The following is a 20,457-nucleotide window of genomic DNA, read 5'->3' as shown; positions in this document are numbered from 1 at the left end:
GCCGTAACTGTCAACTGCTTCATTCAAAATTCACGAAGACAATATCAGAGAGATAATTCCGCGGGTATAATCCGTAACTTGGCGAACTCTCAATACACGAGAGCGCCATAAAAAATAATTTAAATTGCTCTTACAGTGACGCTATCGCTTCGAGCATTTGCATACTAAAATAATGCAAAAATCTATGCGCGGAACGCAGGGGTGTGCGTTCCCATTGATTTTGGTTTTTGTTGTGTTTTTTGTTTTGTTGTGTTCAAATCGTTAGTGTAATGATTTTTGATTTTGATTTTCATATCATTTATAGGCATTGAAACTTATTATTCAGATCACTGAATTCAGATTTATGAAACACTAGCTTTCCGTCCGCGGCTTCGCCCGCGTTTTCAAAGAAAAACCCGTTCCCGTAGGATTTCCGGGATAAAACCTATCCTATGTCCTTTCTCGGGTATCAAAATATCTCTATACCAAATTTCATGCAAATTGGTTCAGTAGTTAAGGCGTGATTGAGTAACAGACAGACAGAGTTACTTTCGCATTTATAATATATTAGTATTAGTATTAGTATGGATTGAGAAAATACGACTACCTATACTATCGCCTGCTATTGTTTTTGTGTGATAATTATAATATGTATTATAGTTTCCTAATTCCTACGTTAATTTATCATTTTGTTGCTGTTTGTAGTGTACTAAATGGAATAATAAAAGATTTATTTTCACTCAAAAAAAAACTTGGGTTAAAACTTTTGTTTGCTGATTATCTGCCCTACACTCTACCTTATTGTGTATTGCTTTTATCGTGTCGCCGCCCACAATGGAACCGAACCGGCATTAGACGCGCGGGGCAAAGAAAATTTTATGTGTTATATTTTTCTTGTTTTGAAATATGCCCGCCGTTTGGTTATTTATTGCCTCCATAGAGGTTATATTTCGGGAAGTAATGAGGTTTCTAAGGAAAGGGCAATTTAAATGTTCGTAGATTGAGTCGTTAGCTTCGTATCGGATCCGCTAAATGTTCGTTCAATTGAAAACGCTCTTTTGATCGTGTATTGAAGGAATTTTTATGAATTTTTAAAACGATTTTTATGGAAAAAGGCTGATGGAAGTATCAATCTATACTTTTACTAGGTAAATAGGTACTATTATAATAAAGCGGAAGGGTTTGTTTGTTTGAACGCACTTATAGCAGGAACTACGGGTCAGATCTCAAAAATTATTCAAGTGTTAGATAGACCATTTATCGAGGAAGGCTATAGGCTAAGACCAATAGTATCATAGTAATGCAGGTGAACAATTATATATATAGGCAGGTACATAGTCGAGTCTATCTTATAATGTTATTTTAGTCGTTCCCACGTGATCAAGCACCAACAAACATCTAATTAACATGAAGCAATAAAGAAATGGATGCGGCGTTTTGACGTGGCGATAAGATGGCGGCGATAACGCTATGCGATATTTATATTTAACAATTAAATTCTGCCAAGTGTACCGTGAAGCAGTAACGGTTGTGCTGAGCTTTTGAATTTCGGCTATCGGGTGTTCCGTATATTTCAACTGTTCGACTATTAGTACCTACTGTTGTTAATAATATTGATATTGGTATTTTATTGATTGATTATTCGAATTTTCAGTTAATAATTATTAATGGGATTTGTTGAGTGTGTTTATCTGGATCTAAGTTGCCTATTACTATTACTAGTATCACTAGTATTGTAAGAACGAATTTGTAATTTCACGAATTATGCCTTCAACAAAACAATACACCTTGTAAGCAAAGGTAAGATTATTAGTTTGTCATGTAAAATGTTCAAAACAGATACAAATCTTTCCTTGTTTCTGTTTTGTAACAGCGCGCGCGCTATAGAAAAGCTAGGTACCTACTCGTGTCGTTAAACTTTCAATTGTAACAAAAATATTAGAAAGCAGGTAATAATCAAGATGGATCGCTCACTCTACATACGAAACTCCGATTATAATTCGAACGCGTTAATTTAAATTACCGTAATTCTAAATTCAAAAATTTAAAATTCGAACAATAACCGTCGCGCGTTGAGCGTATTCAATGGCTGAAACATTTTTCTCATAAAAAAAAACTCGAGTGTGCTCAATCAAATGATGCTTTATTTTATAGTGTTAAAGTTTAAAATTCGTTGCGCCCGCATATCAGTCGCGATCGTAAAACAGATAAATAATAATTAATTAAAAGTGTGTACCCAGCAAAGCATTGCGTTTCCAAACTTTGTAATCAACGAATTGCTGTATGATTGGGCTTTTTGAAATTTTATCGCTCATTATAATTTTAATTAAGCTATTATTATCTTCAATAATGTGGTATAGCTTAGTATTTTCTGGCTAATTTAAATTTGAATTTCACAATCATTATTTGTGATCTTTCTAGGAATACTTAAAAGCTGCAATTATTTTTATTTAAAATCTGCATTCAGCCGTCTGTATTATTATTAGTAATCCTTTAACAGAGATAATAAATCAAAGGGTGAACCTAAATGCTAAAATCAATGTAGCGTATGAACCAAAAATCGAAAGAAATTCTCACACACCGAGCATCAAATAGTACTTAATATGCAAATAATTGATATCACCCTTGCATATAGGTCAATAAATTAAAAATATAAAATACAAGGGTATTAAAACCAGTTCAAGTATTGAAATGGGAATAAATCATGTTTTCTTTTTCTTAAACTTATGCTAATCGTGCATTCCCGATAATTATTCGATAAATAATTATTCGATATTATTTCGGGAGACCGGTTTGGTAAATATGCATGTTTCGGATTTGGGACAGTTCTCACGAGACTCTATGAAATGTACACTTTAATTAATATTCTTATTATAATAAAATATGCATTGCTCGATAACTCTTTTACTAGCTAAATTGAAAGGTTTATATTATGTATAATTAAAAAAAATTGACAGTTATAATTTTTTTTTAATAATGCACGACTTATCGATCATGCTTGTGCCAATCGTACAAAATATTTTTCTTAAACAAGTCAAGACAAAAATAGAATAACGGCATGTTTGATGTTTTCACTCATAAATTTACAAAGACAATGAGACAAATGTAATAACTCCACGTGTACGTTACATCGAGCAAATATCACAAAAAATGATCCACATTAATATAGCCAAAGTATTATTAAAACCATTTAGCTTTCTTACCATTTTTCATAATAACAAGTAAAGGTCCATACATCGCGAAGATTAGCATTAAAAAAACTAAAAACTATTTCCGATGCCTCCTGTACAATGGGTTTAAGATCAATACAAGACATTGACATCTGGCAAAAGGTTGAGGGTCGTATTAACCCTAATCTTATCTCATTTTTCTCAGCAACACAATAGTGCGTCGTACATTTAAACCTGTTTAAAACCGATTGATAGGTCGATGTTGATCGTCGATGGGGTCGGCCGTGCATCGATTTGCATATGATGTATGCTAATGCGGCGCGGAAGAAGTGTATGGGAATCTGTGAGTATGTTAATTGTCGAGATAAGGAGATACGCTTTATCTGTGCGCCAGTTGCTCGCGCGCTTTTGGTGATGACGCGCGGAGCGTTCGAATTTTGAACTTATAGTTCGCGCGTTCACTCAAATCAGTTTGATTTTGGAATTGGTGCGCGCGTTCTTGTTTTTTTTTTAACTTTTTAACTGGACTGTGGTTTCGCCCTCTCGAAAATGACAGTGTAATGACTGAAGTGACAGTTCTGAAACAATTATGAAAGTTAAAAATTATTACATGGAGGTGAGTGACCTTTGTTTTCGAGTTGAACAATTTGTATTGCGACACTTGAATGCATTTTATTAATTTTACGTGAATGGAATGTATTTTGTAGGTAGTTACGTTGAAGTAAAAAATCCTCTGACCTAAATCGGAAAGTTTTTTAGAGCTAAAATACAATCTTTTCAACGGATTAACTCGTATGTAAACTGCCAAACAGTTGAAAGGCTAATGAAGAGAAGCTATTCTAAGAGAGATGCCTTTAATGTATGAAAAAACATTGTGCCCGGCATTAATATTAAATGATTACCAGTATTTTATGTATTCGATTTCTAGAATAAACGATTATAATTAAATCAAGGAACATTTTTATTCTTTCTACGCTACTGATTCAATTATAATTTGGAATTATCATTTAAAAAAATAAACTAAATAAGATTTTCCTTAATACTTTGTAATTTTAATTTGAGAATATAATAACTTGAAAACATAAATAATTTATTTAACTAGTTACCATGGTTGTATGATAAATATAAATGCGAAGCGGAAATAACAAAATATACTGTTAAAAAAGTTAAAGCTCCAACTTTGTTTTTCCCTAAAACAATGAAAAGTATCGAACAATGAACAAGAACAATATCATTTATTAGGGATCTGTAGGTTTCAAAAATACTTAGCAAAAACCAGCAATTAGCAAATAAAATTAATGTTTGTAATAAAATATCGCTTTTATATATTTATTCAACATAGTTAAACTATTTAGCTATATTGATTCATTTTTGGATTTACAACTTTTTATAAAAAAATATTTTTCTACATTTAAATGCCACATCCAAAGTTTCCAACATCGTGCATTTACCCCCGTCTCAGTAATTAAGAGTATAGCGAATTAGTGAGACGTGTTCTTTTGTACTAATCTGTGGATGTGATGTTTTTTCAGTTACAACTTTATTTTTAAAAGGAAATATCTTTTTATTGATAGATCCAGTTTTCACTGTTAAGTTTATGCTTTTATTTCGGGAATATTTATGTGTTCGATATTTAGTTCTTTTATAGTATTGAAATGCTTTATAAATGGGAAAATTTTCGCCCCGGCAAGGATAAGACGCAGGTTCGAATCCCGTCTCTTCATCGAGATTTTTCTATTCTTTAAAAATTATCGATAATTATGTGTTTTTACATTTTGTTTGTTCTATAATTAGGTAGAGACATAGAGTTAAAAATAACAAAAAAATACATATCCTCTTTGAAACCTACAATTGTCTTATCACACATGTTTACAAAAACATATCACGCTAAACGAATACAAAAAAATGTGACCGAAATAAAACTCATTATTTACCAACTTTTTTGTTGACGGTACTCGCATTAAAATTGATCAACAAATATCCACATAATGCCGACCCTACTCAACGGTCACTTCGACAGCGGTTACCAACCTTTTACGAATTTCCACCCGACGAATTTTCAACCCAGTTTTTACGTTAATGTTTTTCTATAGGATGTGTGGGGTTAGAAGAAACATCGATTTTAAAGGGATGATATTTTTAACAAATGCACTGATGAAATTATCAAAAATTCCACTTTTGATACGGATAAATTAGTATACCATTGAGTCTTATTATAAACAAACGAAAAACCTTTTTTACACATAACCAATAACTTCTATGCTTTGATAAATCTTGAATCATGAGCAATGAAATTGATATAAAATTAGAAAATGTACAAACGGTGTTATTTTAGTCGCACTATTACTAAAAATAAACATACGAATATAACTTTAAGATATTACACCCTAACCATTCAATTTTACAAAAAGATATAAAAGCTAAAACTGAATATATCACATTAATTAATTTGATCCATAGATAACAATTACATATAAAACATCACCCTGTATACAGGGGGTTATGAAAACATCTCGGGGGTCAAGTTTTTAGGGGAAGGATTAGGTGGACATTTTAAAATCGTGATATGGGCCCTTCGACGACTTGTCTTTCGCTAATGTATGGGCGAGTAATTAGGTGGCCGTGCGAGGGGTCACTTTTATTTTGACAATGATAGAGGGTGTTTTATTTTGGCATTCTTATAGGAAATATCTGATAACATTTTCAGAATTTTCAACATTGATTTGATAATATTTCGTTGAAAGTACTATTTGAAGCCTGTATGTTCTTATTGTCAATGTAGGTAGTAGTTTTGCTGTTATATTGATTTTTTTAAATATCTATTTATCGTCCTTGAAGCATTGGAAATAGGAATATTAGCACAGTACGTTATACAAATAACCAGTTAAAAATCAAACCATTATCATCAATGGTCTTATGCTGTGGTGATTATTCTGTATTTAACTCTGGAAAATAATAAGTGATGTATAAAGTATGTACAAAAAGGTGCTTTTACTAAGAATTGTAATGTACAAATACATATCAATGAAAGACAAACATGCGAAATTTTGAACGAAAAAATATGCTCCATCAAAATTTTAAAGTAACATTTGTTATCCCAAAGGCTTATATTTACACACAATTATATTGAATTAATCAAACCCACTCCTCTTGAGTTCAGGATTTTTACGCCCATATTAATTCCTTCATATTGACGCACGCCTCGGAGGGTGGGTGGGGGGAGGGGGGCGCCGGGAGACAGCGTAGGAGATCGCTAATTCATCATAAGTTAAAGGGGTTTTTATGTATGCTCGGACGGTACTTTGTACGACGCGCAAAAAAGGTTGACGATGTCTGAAGCGATAGCATTCAAAAAATTCTCAAAGGCTACGTAGATGAGATATTAATTAGCTTTTAGCTAATTTCTAGCTCTAATGCGAACCGGTAAATATGTATAAAAATTGCCCGTTGTGACCGGCGTATTTGGTACCGTTTATTTGTGATTCGAAAACTTTTTTCGCCAAGTCTCAATTGCGATGTACGTAATGAGTGCACTTCGGAAAGCGTATTGAATGAAGCTTCATTTGGAGGGGTAACAATGGTAGTACAATTGATTAACACACGCTTTTTTCCTTCGAATTCTATCCGTTTATCGGATGTTTAACTTACCCTTTAAGTCCTATGCGAGTTAAATGAGAAATTGAGATTTGCTAATTTCGACTTTCGTACTTTCTATCGTTTCGTTTGAAAATCTGTGAAAGAATCAAGTGCTTTAATTGAGTTTTCGATCTACTTTTTAAACAATGATAATAGATTTAACTGGGTATTTATTACTGAGCAATCTAAGTTAAAAAGTTTGTTAATTTACAAAAAGTACTAATGTTTTCTTTTTCTATTCATAACGATGTTTTAGAAGAAAAGAAAAACCATATTAAATACTAGCGATCTGCTCCGGCTTCACCCTTGGTACATGTTTACGTTTTCTTTCCACAAGAACTTCGTACTTCAAGGAATATTATAAAAAAAAGAAGATATCGAAATCGGTCCACCCGTTCATGCGTAATGCCGTGACCAAGGGAAATAGGATACATTTTTATATATAGGTAGAGATACAATTCAACCTATCAATAATTATACTATCTAAAACTAAAACTGTATACATATCTCAGAGTCCCCTTGTCCCATTTAAAAGACAACTTCTTATTGAATCCACACTCAAATTTCTAACTAGATCAATATACTTTAATGCAATTATAAGTATTTTGTTTGAGAGGGTTCGGAGGGAACAAAATAGCGATCGATCGGATTAAAAGTGAAGTTTCAGATTTGAAAGTGAATTAATTGACGATGGATTTTGATAAATACCCAACTTGACTGGTTAACTGAATTTGAGATATTTGCAAAAACGTTCACCCAATTTTATGTAGAGATCGCGGATTTTTCTGACTAATTGACAATTGAGAATCGCTCGATTCGTATTTATTACAACATTATGGTGCTTCGAATGTTGTTCTGTCTTTATATTTTTCACGCAAATACAGTGGAAATTCAAATATTTACTGGAGCGCGCTCGCTGTGAAGTTTTCGAAATCCCTACTAATATTATAAATGCGAAAGTAACTCTGTCTGTCTGTCTGTTTCGCTTTCCCGCTTAAACCTCTCAACCGATTTTGATGAAATTTGGCACAGACAATCTTTAGACCCTGAGAAAAAACATAGGCTACCTTTTATTGCGAAATATGTACCACGGGCGAAGCCGAAAAGTCTTATTTAAACCAGAAATAGACTATAAGAATATCTATTAAAAGTAACCAGTTATTTGTAACATACCTTAACCTATTCTCGATGTTAAGACGTATTACTAGAACATATGAAACAAATAGCAGTGAACTTTACAGCAGAACCCGAGAATAGATCGCAAAAAGACAAAGATGCAAGTATTCGATCCCAATTAACTCGAACACAGAGCAAAACAAAGTATATTTGTATTGACGTGTTAATTCTAACAGACAACTATTATTGTCATTTGCTCTTCGCAAATTCATACTTGGTTAGAGGAATGAGCTAAAAGTATTCTTTGACAATATTCTTACAAGTTCTTTTCTGTTTTGTTTTAATAGTTTGACCAATAAATAGAACATTTGGGATAACCTTAACATCTAGTAGTTGAGTATAAAAAAGAGCGTGTGTGCCGAGCACACGTGTCAGAAGTGAAACTTCTTTGTCAAGTTTCAAAAATACCTAAGTCCATGTTGTGACGGTATTGCCATAATGCGACCTTGAAATTTTACTCTTAACTTGCCTAAAGACGTTTCATTGCAAATATTTCAAATGACCTTATTGATTTCCACAATTCTTTATACAGGGAGATAAACTTTCAGAAAAGCGTTGAAACCCGCGGGCTAAGCTTACTATCCGATAAATTCGTTCATCTATAGGTATCGGATACCTAATAGCAAATAATTAAAGGGCTGACAGAGTTCCATGCCCATTTGTAGCTAACCAAGTTGTCGAACTTTCCAGAACTTTCCAGCAATGTTTGCGCCCCGACTTTTACTCCTTTAATTTATAATTAATACAAATTGGGTGGCTGTCTTTTTGCTCATTTCAGTGTTTATCGACTGCTCTTTGATAAAGTGAGGGTATCTTGTTGATAACCATGTTATACGTAGGTATATGGAAGATATTAATCTTGTATGAAATATTATTAGGCTTTTACTGTATACATCATGTCGTATCGATATTACAAATAAAACGTCTATCTATAGTTAGTTACAAAAAAAAACCCACAGAAAAGTCCAATATAAAAATTTCTTTCAAACGATAATCGACATACCTTCTCCAAATCTCTGGAACACCAAAGAGCAATTATAAATGCCATAGACAATTCCCAGCAAATGAATTTGAAAATCGAACAATGATGGCAACGTTCCAAACACGGCTGTCTGCGCGCGCGCAATCAATGGAGCCACTGATCCATTCAGCGATGGATCGTTTCGTTTTGATCATTCTGCTGATCTTAAGTTAATTATTCATTTGCACTTTTAGATCAGAGAAGCTTGGAGGTGATGAAAACTTGACTCGCGTGATGATATTCTTCGTATGCTCGTTTATTTTTGTACAATGCACAAGAAAATACATAAATAGTCACTTATATTAAGAAAATATGGGTCCATTTAAATAACAATAACTGGTGATCTTTTAAGGCAAAGTTCTCAGAAAGCAAACGCGTTTTGAAATCTAGAGTTAGTACAAGTACCATCTCAATTTGACGTCCTAAAGAACAACTTCAAAATCTATGTCTTGGAATATTCAAGGCAGAAAACAACAAACGCGCTGATAATTCATTAATTTCCCAATACACCCCACACCGAATGTCAGGCTCATATCAATTTTCCTCATTTAATAATTCCGTTTAATAACGATTGACGCCATTCAAAATTAGCGATCAGAAGCTCTTGACGGTGGCATCGATGTCTCTTACCCCTCGTGTACAAAGATTAATAAAATCTTGGTGTAGACTTTACATGTGTTTTGTTATTGTACATTTTACAAAATTAGGAAAAGAATATTGCGTGTGACTTCTATGAAAGACTTTGACGTGGTGAAGTTTACTGTATGTCTTTGTTGGTCGTGTTAGTTTTAATTATGTAGACTTGACACTGAATCTTACAGTAATTATGATCTATATTGACGAATAAATTTTGCAAACATAATGCACAATGCTGATACAGTAACTTGTGTTATTATTTCAAAGGACTGTACAAATAACCACATACATTAGCGTATTAATAAAACATATGTAATTAAAGAAAATCAACATGAAAATTCTTTATTTAATTTCACATTTTTAGTATAAAACACGGTATTGTAAGTTTACACATCTGCAATCAGCTTATTGTTTGACAGTTTCACTCATGCACTTAACACCACTTAGCCAGGATTTTGTCGCGTGTTGAGATAAAAGCCTTCCAATAGAGCCTTTATTGAGCTGAAAATTACACTTACAACACACTAGATGTTATTCGCAGGTATTTTATTAAAACACTTTGTATGCTTTACTTTCAGGGATTTTTAATGAAATTCTTATCATTACCGTGATGTACGCTAAGCGCTTTTTACATTATTTCCGAACCTATTACGACGCGGTTGGCGCAGTGGTAAAGTAACTGCCTACTGAGCCGACGGTCCCGGGTTCGATCCCCGGTCAGGGCAAATATTTGTGTGATGAACTCAATTATTTGTTCTTGGGTCTGGGTGTTATTATCTATATATGTATTTATAATATTATATTTATCGTCGCCTAGTACCCACAACACAAGCCTTAATTGAGCTTACTGTGGGACTAGGTCGATTTGTGTAATAATGTCCTATAATATTTATTTATTTATTTTTCGTTTATTGGACATAATGACTTAATTCCCATACATGTTACTAGTACATATTCTTCGTCCATCGGTAATTACTTCATTCCATACATGTTACATTATAATTCGGTTTAAAATATAATCCATCCCCACTAGACCAAAACCAAAAACTAAGCAATTACTAAACAGTTACTCTAACCGTAGTCTAATCCGATCCTAGTTAACGACACTGGGCCATTACAATAAAACATCGCATTTAAACAATATTTAAATCGCTCATTTAGATGTCTATCTGTTCGCACGCATTGTACCGTTGTGATGCTCTGATTTTCTGTGAACATTGGCTAAACTAGACAATATATAGTAGCGTGAGCCTTTGCTGCTTAAACTATTTCGTCGTTAATTGCTATTTGTGTATGTACTTTATTTGGAAGTTGAGGGATCGATGGAGGTTCTAATGCTGCTTTATTTTTGATATTGAGAAGTTTATCATCATTGTTATTAGAAAGATCTCATAGTAGCTACTATGGTTCGCAAAGAGCTTTTGACTATTATTTATTTACACTGGTCTCGTTTTAGTGCTTCATACTATAAATCGAGCAATATTTTTTCCATACTATCTTCACTCTTAGTTAAGAGAATAAATTTTGTTTTAAAATTTACATTATACTAAATAAACCTATATAATATTATATGAATAAGCTTAACATCAACGATCATCTCCCATGGTGCAAAAACGAGTTGTAACAACATTTTCACCGAATTTGTATATGTATGTACACAAACAACAGCAAACACAAACGCAGAAGTTGAGTTAGTTTTAACTATCGCAGGCGACATAACTTTTGCCGATCGGAACCGAAGCCTACGCGGAAATGGGAATACAAGTTTGAAGGGTCAAAGATTATTTAAATAGAACTGACAGGTTCAACTTTATAGCGAAGTTTTGAATGGGGTTGATAAGAACAATTTGTGTTTTTGTATTTGAGTTATATCTTATAAGCAATTACATATATTTAAAAAAGTTTCTTGTTCTCATGCAATTGATGTACGTACACACGAATACCTTCACGTTTATAGATAAGCAAACATTTTTTGATGTCTTTAGAATACTTCTGAACTGTATTATCTGAATTAGAAAATTTATCTGTAATTTTTCATTACTGAATTTTAATAATTTTGAATCCTGTTTCATGATTGCAAATCATGTCTCTTTATTACATTGCATATTTGTAGTAAATAACTAAAAATCATACACATCTGCGTGTTCACTTAATCTATGCCACTACAGGTGCTAGTTGGGTACAGTTTTATTGGCCCGAACTCGACGCGACTAACTCAATATTTGTTAATGCACAAATGCTGCCGACCGGAATGGATTTATTGTTAACTAACTTTCTACCCCCTAGGTATTGTTGCTGTAGCTTCGATTATTTAAACAAATTCTTTGTAGTACGAGAAACTAGCCTGAAACTCAATTAAAAACTTAGCTTTTGACTTATCGTCATACAAAAACTGTCGTTTCCAAATTCTAATGTCTTCAATGCTTCAATTAACAAAGTCAACAGAAAACCAAACATAAACCAAGCAATATATAGCAAATTGTTCATCATGAAGCGAAACCGCGGCCGGAATCACCTAAAACACGAAGATCCAAATGTGGAACGCTCGAATCACCAATCGGATTATCGTCCTATATGTATAAAAGACGAAAATTCGCGTTCTTACCCCTTTCGCCCACTCCAACCCTCGGGGGGAGCTAATGGCAACACCACTCGGATTCATTAGTAAATTAGAAAGCGGATGAGTCCAAAGTTACGAAAATTCAATATCTAATAATGATTAGCTCCGCTCTCCTAATACCTGTCTATCGACGATAGACTCACAAAGCCTTGTTTGAATTTGTCAATCGAACTTTGTTCCAATTGCGAATTTCTAATTTCGAATCGAGTTATTTAGTTTCCGATTGGATTCTGTTTGGTTACGGTTCTGTTTGACGTTACCTGATTCGAATTCAGCGGCCATCATGTGACCGCCCTGACGTTTCGTTTTTCAAATTTCCAAACATTTTAGCGGGAGATTAATTTTTCTTGAGACCGTCGAAACTCGTTTCCTTCGCGTCGTTGTCTACGAAATTTAAAAATAAAACTCTCAGAAGGTAATTCGATGCTGGCGGCAAATTAAAACTGACATTGAGAGATTAAGAGCTACCTTGAGTGTGTATCGACTGGAGGGGAATAGACAAACATTTTTTTTAATAATGTAGTAATTTGATTAGTGCTCGTTCTATTGGGTAATTGTTGGATTCTTTTTTCAAATTTGGATAAATTAAATTGAGGAAGATGCTTTACGAAATATATTAAGGTTGGGTTGATATATCACGATCGAGCGGTCAGAGGGGCTCAGACAAAGGGAACAATATAGGTAAATAAACTTGGTGAAAAATCACAGACTTCCGCTGATTTAGACGAGGCTAAAGTATGAATATTGAATATATTATTACAATTTGTATGCTTTATTTAACTTAAAAATAAAACTACAATGTTATCTTACCCGTTTATCAAATTTTGGGCTTATTTATAACTTAAATATGATAATTTGGCATAGAGTTTAGAAGAGTTATAACATTCGTTGTTTAAAGTTTCTGAGATGCACATTTTGTGCGATGAACCTTAATAATTGAAAACGTTTTATATAAGATAAATTAATATCAAATTGTCTGTGTAGTTGTGAGCGTTTGCGAGTGGAAGGTAGGGAATTCGAATCCCTGTTTTAATAGAGTTAATTGGTACTGAGAATAGATTGTAATTTTGTAATAGTAACAGGCATTTAGGTTTAAGATTGTTGTTTTAATATAGAAACATCATATTATTTGTTGTTTGTAGATCTAGTTTATTCTGTGATAGTGAAGATGAAGCATATGATTACACTTTTAGGGATTTTTCCAGATTTATCTAATTAGTACTTTTCCGAGACCTAATTTTAAACACATCTTAACCCTCCCAGATTAGCATAGCAAAGAAAAACTTAATTAAGGCCACGTATTGACAGACAACCCCACGGTCCAACCCCGTCCCTTATCATATTTATTTTATTTCAATTCTATACGAATTTAATCCTTTTCCATTAATTAGTGACCGCTCGCATAATGCGGGTTGGACCCTTCCGTTAATTTTTCTTCACGGCACTGAAGGGTTGGAAATGAAGAATTGAAATGTAAATGTGGATAATGAGATGATTTCGATGTGTGACTAAGTAAAAGATACAATATTTTTAAGGAAAAGATACAATCTTTTTGGAATAAAGATAACTTTTTGAAGCGATTTTGATTAGGCGTGTTGAGAGTCACGTCATGGAGTAGGTGACGATTTTGGTATCTTTAAATCTTGCAAATGAAGTTTCACTTCTGACACGTATGCTCAGCAAACATGCTCTACACATGCTGAACAAGTTTGTACAAACTTCACGATCGTGTATAAGCACCATTACATTTATTTAAATTTAAATTATGGATAATAATTAAATCATTGAGCTTAAAATTTCCGATGAAAATGAATTTTTTGTTCAAATATTTTATTGTTAATTGGATACCATGATTTTTAATACCGGTTTAAATTAACGTTAATGTTTTGAAAGATGATAATTAATGATTAAAAATAATTATTATGTTACAATAACAAAAAAAATTTTAATGTTATAAATTTGATCAAAATATAAGTAGATATACACTTACGTACATTTTTAGATATAGCTTATTAAAATATATTTGCAATTAATATTTTCATTTAAATAGTAAATTAATTACACATAGAATTATTTAATTATGAATTGTGATTTTGGAAAGGTAAAATAAATGAATATTCATAAATATAATACATGTTCAAATTCAATGAAATTTAGTGTGTAGAACCGCTATAGGATCTGAATAGTGTTAGGGTTGGCACAAATAGTTTATTATGAAGATTACGTGACTCTTTTTGAACGACTACAATAGGTGAGTACTTAACACACAATTATTGAGATAATATTATTTATTGTTGAAGGTTTAGAAGAATAATAGCTTATAGTATGACAGTAAACAAATTTTGAATGAAATGTATACGGTACATCTATAGGAGACAGGAATCTTATCACTACATAGTATAAAACAAAGTCGCTTTCCCTGTCCCTATGTCCTTATGTCCCTATGTCCCTATGTCCCTTTGTACGCTTAAATCTTTGAAACTACGCAACGGATTTTGATGCGGTTTTTTTTAATAGATAGAGTGATTCATGAGGAAGGTTTATATGTATAATAACATCCATTAAATAGTGGAGAAGTACTGTTATTTTTGAGATTTCTAATGTAATGTCGTAAAAAATTACATTTTTTCCGCTTACATTGCAAACGCAGGCTGAACCCTACGAGTTTTATCAAAATAATGTACTAAGTATTATACACATTGAAAAGGTCTACAGAAAAGTCCGCGATGGTATATGTCTATCTCTTATGGATAACCCACAATAACTTTTTTTTGTCATTTACTTTTTACGACAAATAATGGCTAATTTTCGATGCGATTTTAACCAATACAGCATTAATCCTTAACCAATTAAATACCTTGAATAAATTGTTCATTTAATATAGATCTATATGGCCCTTTACACCGTATGATTTAAGTGAATATTTTCGAAGATATTACAGATTAAAAAATTGCGGGACGTAGCGTTTGCGGCGGTACCGGCTATCTATTTTATACCCGTGCGAAGCCGGAGCGGGCCGCTATGTTTTTATATACAACGTTCACAGTTTTTCTGTAGTGTATTTAGTATCAGCATTGCACCCGTGCGAAGCCGGGGCGGGTCGCTAGTAACAAATAAAATGAAGGTTGCTAACAATTACGTTAAAAACAAACATAACCTTCAATTATAGTTACATCTGCTTAACAATTTTTTGTACTTGTACCTAATTACGATAATCCAATAAATGAAGCTAGTGGCAGCCCTATCCGTGAGATCACTAACCAACCTTACCTATTACTTAAACACTTAGCGATGGTTTCAATAGATAACTTGCTTTGTTAAGATTCGGGCATCAGCTAATTACTACTTATTTCGGTACAGTAATGGTCAATTTCGAGTGACCATTAACTGACTTTCAAATCATAATTTTGATTAATACAGTTTTTGTTAGAATCGTCACAGTCGCGTGGTTATGCATTGTTTCATTTTATTATCCACTGAGTTTAATATTTTATTGCTTATATTTGGCGTTTGGAAGTTTTTTGTGGGATCTTAAGCTTTTACGGATGATAACGGTATTCGATTAGTTTAAGGCATGGGCTCCATTTTTAGTTGACGTGAACGACCGGAAATTGAGAAAAATATGATGTTTTCTTTAAAAATAACAACGCCAGAGTCTAATTAGAATATTTACTGTTAACAGAACTAACTTACATTCAAAGGAATATTGTTAATCTTTCAACTGAATATACAACTAAAATTAAGGACCAAAAAGTTTATTTATTACCTTTTGAAATGAATCGATTGAAAATTTGATTACGAATACCGAAGTACAAATGATTGACAAATATCAATAAAGACAGAAATTAATACTGAAAATTCCATTAAGTATTGTATTGTTTGCGTGCCATTGTCTTTCATTCTGTTTGTTTGTAGATTGGAAATATTGAAATGTCAAAGACATCGAATATTATTTATTCGTGGCTAACTTTCATGTATTTCTAATTGAATTCCTGTTATTACAATTTTATCTAAAGTTATTAAAAGTTAGTTTTAACTTATTATAATACAACTAGATTTCCACCCGCGGCTTCGCCCGCGTTTGCAAAGGAAAACCCGCATAGTTCCCGTTCCCGTGGGATTTCCGGGATAAAAACTATCCTATGTGTTAATCCAAGTTACCCTCTATATGTGTGCTAAATTTCATTGTAATCGGTTCAGTAGTTTTTACGTGAAAGAGTAACAAACATCCATACATCCATACATCCTTACAAACTTTCGCCTTTATAATATACACTAGATTTTCGACCGCGGCTTCGCCCGCGTTTGCAAAGGAAAACCCGCATAGTTCCCGTTCCCGTGGGATTTCCGGGATAAAAACTATCCTATGTGTTAAAACAAGTTACCCTCTATATGTGTGCTAAATTTCATTGTAATCGGTTCAGTAGTTTTTACGTGAAAGAGTAACAAACATCCATACATCCATACATCCATACATCCATACATCCTTACAAACTTTCGCCTTTATAATATATATTAGATATATTAGATTATGTGTTTTTTGTACTTATATTTAACGATTTAGTACAGAAAATAACTTAATCTTTCTTTTGTGCATAATAAATCAATGTCCAATTTTAAGACTTTCAACATTGTAAAATAATTCTCACATTAATGAGTGAACTGTGTCATTCTCGTCAAAAGTCATTATTCCACTAATATTTGCTTCGGTTAATGATTCCGAATTATTTTTATTATGTTTACCCAAAGTTCTCACAACGATTTCCCCTGTTTAATTTAGTCAAATGTTCATGATTTTTAATGAACGCAACAATAATTGCTCTTTTCTAACTTTCTAGTTGTAAACATTACATTTGGTTTAGCTGTTTTGTATAATTACTATGGGTAATGAATTATTATTGCATATCGTTAATTATGTTAGAGTTATTTGGATTTCATTTCTCTCACGCAAAACAAATGTATGTATGACGTCTGAAGTATTATGATGTGGTACTTAAAAAAACTGGAGGTGAAAGGTACAATAATCTAGATGCCGCAAAAGTCTAATTTACCACAAATATATCTTTAACAAACTATATATTATGTGTATCTCTTGTACCAATCTCCATATACCTATAGATAATTTAGAACCATTTTTACCAGATCTATATCTTTGTTCTAGTTATAATATCTTGATTCTTGAATATTATCTCTTCTAATAGCATTCCCCTATACCTAGGTTAGCAATGAAACCCGTGGGTGCAGCCTTGTCATATCGGATTACGTAACCAGTGATTTCTTCAATTGCCTGATTGATCACTACAGTTGCTAACTGACTCATCGACTGGTTTTGTTTTAAAAAGTTTTGGTGTTAGTTTCAATAATATTAGTACCAATACAAGAACCGTATATTTCTTTGACTTTCCCATGAAAGTTCAAAAACTATGTATAAAGCGTATAGTTTCTAGGATATATTGAAAGTTCAAATTATTTTTACCTAACACTATAAAAACTTTGAAATAGTTTAGGAAAATATTAAGGTCAGATAAAGTTGAAGAGCTTGTTTGGTTGAACGCGCTAATCTCAGGAACTACTAGTCCGATTTGAAAATTATTTAGGTGTTAGATAGCCCATTTATCGAGAAAGGCTAGGCTATATATCATCACGCTAAGACCAATAGGAGCGGATGCGGGTAAAACCGCGGGGAACAGCTAGTTTTCATATAATTGGTTTTCCGTGTAATAAATGAGAAGTATAGAATACAGACTAATTATTCTATAAATGATAGTATGTGGTGATAAAGGTATATAAAATACTTTGTTATTATTCAATTACGGATATAAATATATGACTATTATTTATCAAACCACTGAGATTGATCTGATTGTTATCAAGATTTCATCAGAGGAGAAATTGCGAAATTGTGCTATAGGTAGGCCTTTTTTATGTTGTTTACTATTTCTTGGTAGATTATTATTAGGTAGGTAAAACTTTGATTAAGATTGTATTAAATGAGAGCTTTTATTAAAATTTAATTACTTTAGTGACATACGAGAAGTATTTTTACAATATATATTTTAAGAAAATCTAATAAAACTTGACTGTCAGTGATACTGTAATAACAGAATAGTTTTAATCGTTAGGTTGTAGATTCGATCCCCGGCTAGACATGTCTATTTTTAGGAACGTGTTGTTTTTGTTTATCAAACGATGAGTCAGATAATATCATACCTTAAAATATGTAATAGTTATAGTAGTAATTACGAAATGATAAAAAACTATTGATTTATAGCTTAGTTGTTTGTTTTTTAAAGTTCAATATAAAAGTGACATTTTATTGATTTATTATGGCGGTAGATTGGTTTTTATTCCACGAAACACCCTGTATAGCTCTAATAAGCTTCAGATGGCTATCCAACACTCGACGCGTGACGACGCACGCGTGCGTTGCGAATTTTACATTAAAGAAATTAATGATTTACCATTAATTACTTGAATGAAGCCTTTCACTGAGATATTATCTAATGCATAAGATTTGTACGTAATCGGAAACATCTGCGAAAGCTTTAAAAGATATTGGATAAAAAGAAAATCTTGGCGTTAATTAATATAACGAATGATACTATTGATCACTTTCAATGTTTAGAGCAAAGAAATTAAATTATAAGTACTTTACAAAATGAAATAAGGTCTGACTTGAGTAGGTACTACATAAAACATCGAAGAACGAGGTGGTTGAATGAAAACTTCTTAATACATTATTGTATAATTATATATCCCAAATAAAACCCATCACAAACAAACAAACTTATAATCACCAATACATCCTGTATGAGTAAATAAAACAAACGATAATTGAGAGATAAGCATCGTAATTAAGCGAAAAAAACAATATCAACCACAATTAATAGACCATCGTATGGTAAATTCGAAAATGGCCAATAATCAGCGCTGCATCCGTTGATGAGATCGAGATTAAATGAACGAATGAATGAATGAATGGCACAGGAAGTGGCACAAAGGATAAGCGTCACCGGCCACAAGAACAAATGCTATGGGAACTGATAATTAGATTAAATACAACGTGGAAAAACCACGGATCGATGCTTCCGCTGCTAAATGTGCGGACAATTATTGTGTTCACGTTTATTATAATATACATGTATAACTATAGGTAACTGAGAGTAAATCCCAGAATATATCTGACCATAAACAGTCATCTAAATCTCCAATACAATAGTAATCAATATAGACAAGCAACCGTCTACAAAACAGACTATTTTATAATCTGATGATGTACACGTATTATATTCCACATTCCTTGTTACAGAGAGCTACCCTGGCGGAGAAGGAGGTAACAACGCTAAAGGAACAATTAGCAACGACCAGTCCTACACCGCTACAAGCCACAGTACCGCCTAAAACAAATGGCTCACACATAGACACACCAAGGGACCAAGAAACGAGGATAGACAGTTTCAGTCCAGTTATAAAAGAAGAGAAAAGAAGAACTCCAGATATTGATGAGGATATAGAACAGAAAATAGAAATGGCTGCCACAGCGAGGAGTAATAGCAACTCGTCACGGAGCAGTCCTGTCGTTAATCAGGGAAACAATTTAGAAAGTGAATTAGCTGCTAAGGAAAAAGAGGTCAGTTTTTTAACTATACTAGATTTTAATAGATTAAGAAATGTACCTATATTTCAAACTTATAGTAAATAATTACTAAGAGTACATTCTTTTCCATAAGCATACGTTTCTAGACAGTTAATCATTAATTTACAATTTATTTATAACTCTTAAAGACCCTAACAAAGCGACCTTATTACTAACAAACAAAATTATCAATTACTCCAACTTTCATAACTCAAATCATTATCAGACATTGAACATCACTAGCTCAAAATCCCCCATACAAGATGAATTATAAGTATGAGGTCAGTCGGTTAACTGTAGCCAAAGGATGCAGTAACCTTGCGCCGTATCGAATCTAACGTACGATCAATAAATCAATTACATGTGCGGGGGCATCGCTGAATTGGATTTGACAGTTGGCTAGATCTAGTGACGCGTGCTTATCGATAGATTGTGATCGATTTTTGGTGTTTCGATAGTTTTTCAAGAGGTTATTTTAGGAACATGGCTTGATTTATTAATGGATAGTGTTGTTAAAGTACGATATAAGTGTTAGCAAAAGATACTAAAATTGTTATTATAAAGGTGCAATCCACAATTATTT

At 32.7% G+C, this 20,457-nt stretch overlaps 1 protein-coding gene across 4 annotated transcripts in view; it reads left to right on the top strand.

The window, feature by feature from the left end:
- The window catches only part of ct (homeobox protein, cut), a 119,916-nt gene that overhangs the window by 37,744 nt on the left and 61,715 nt on the right, over positions 1–20,457 (top strand). For all 4 annotated transcript variants that reach the window (XM_089708818.1, XM_089708819.1, XM_089708817.1 and 1 more), the window contains exon 3: positions 19,548–19,868. In XM_089708818.1, the coding sequence (XP_089564944.1) occupies positions 19,548–19,868 (321 nt within the window). The remainder of the gene's footprint in view (positions 1–19,547; positions 19,869–20,457) is intronic.

The sequence above is a fragment of the Colias philodice genome, chromosome 21 (genome assembly GCF_061535455.1).
Source record: "Colias philodice isolate Cphi_HAF_F1 chromosome 21, ilColPhil1 Martin Lab GWU primary, whole genome shotgun sequence".
Classification (NCBI taxonomy): Eukaryota; Metazoa; Arthropoda; class Insecta; order Lepidoptera; family Pieridae; genus Colias; species Colias philodice.
Note: the sequence above shows the minus strand (reverse complement) of the source record. Positions and strands in the feature narration are given on the sequence as shown.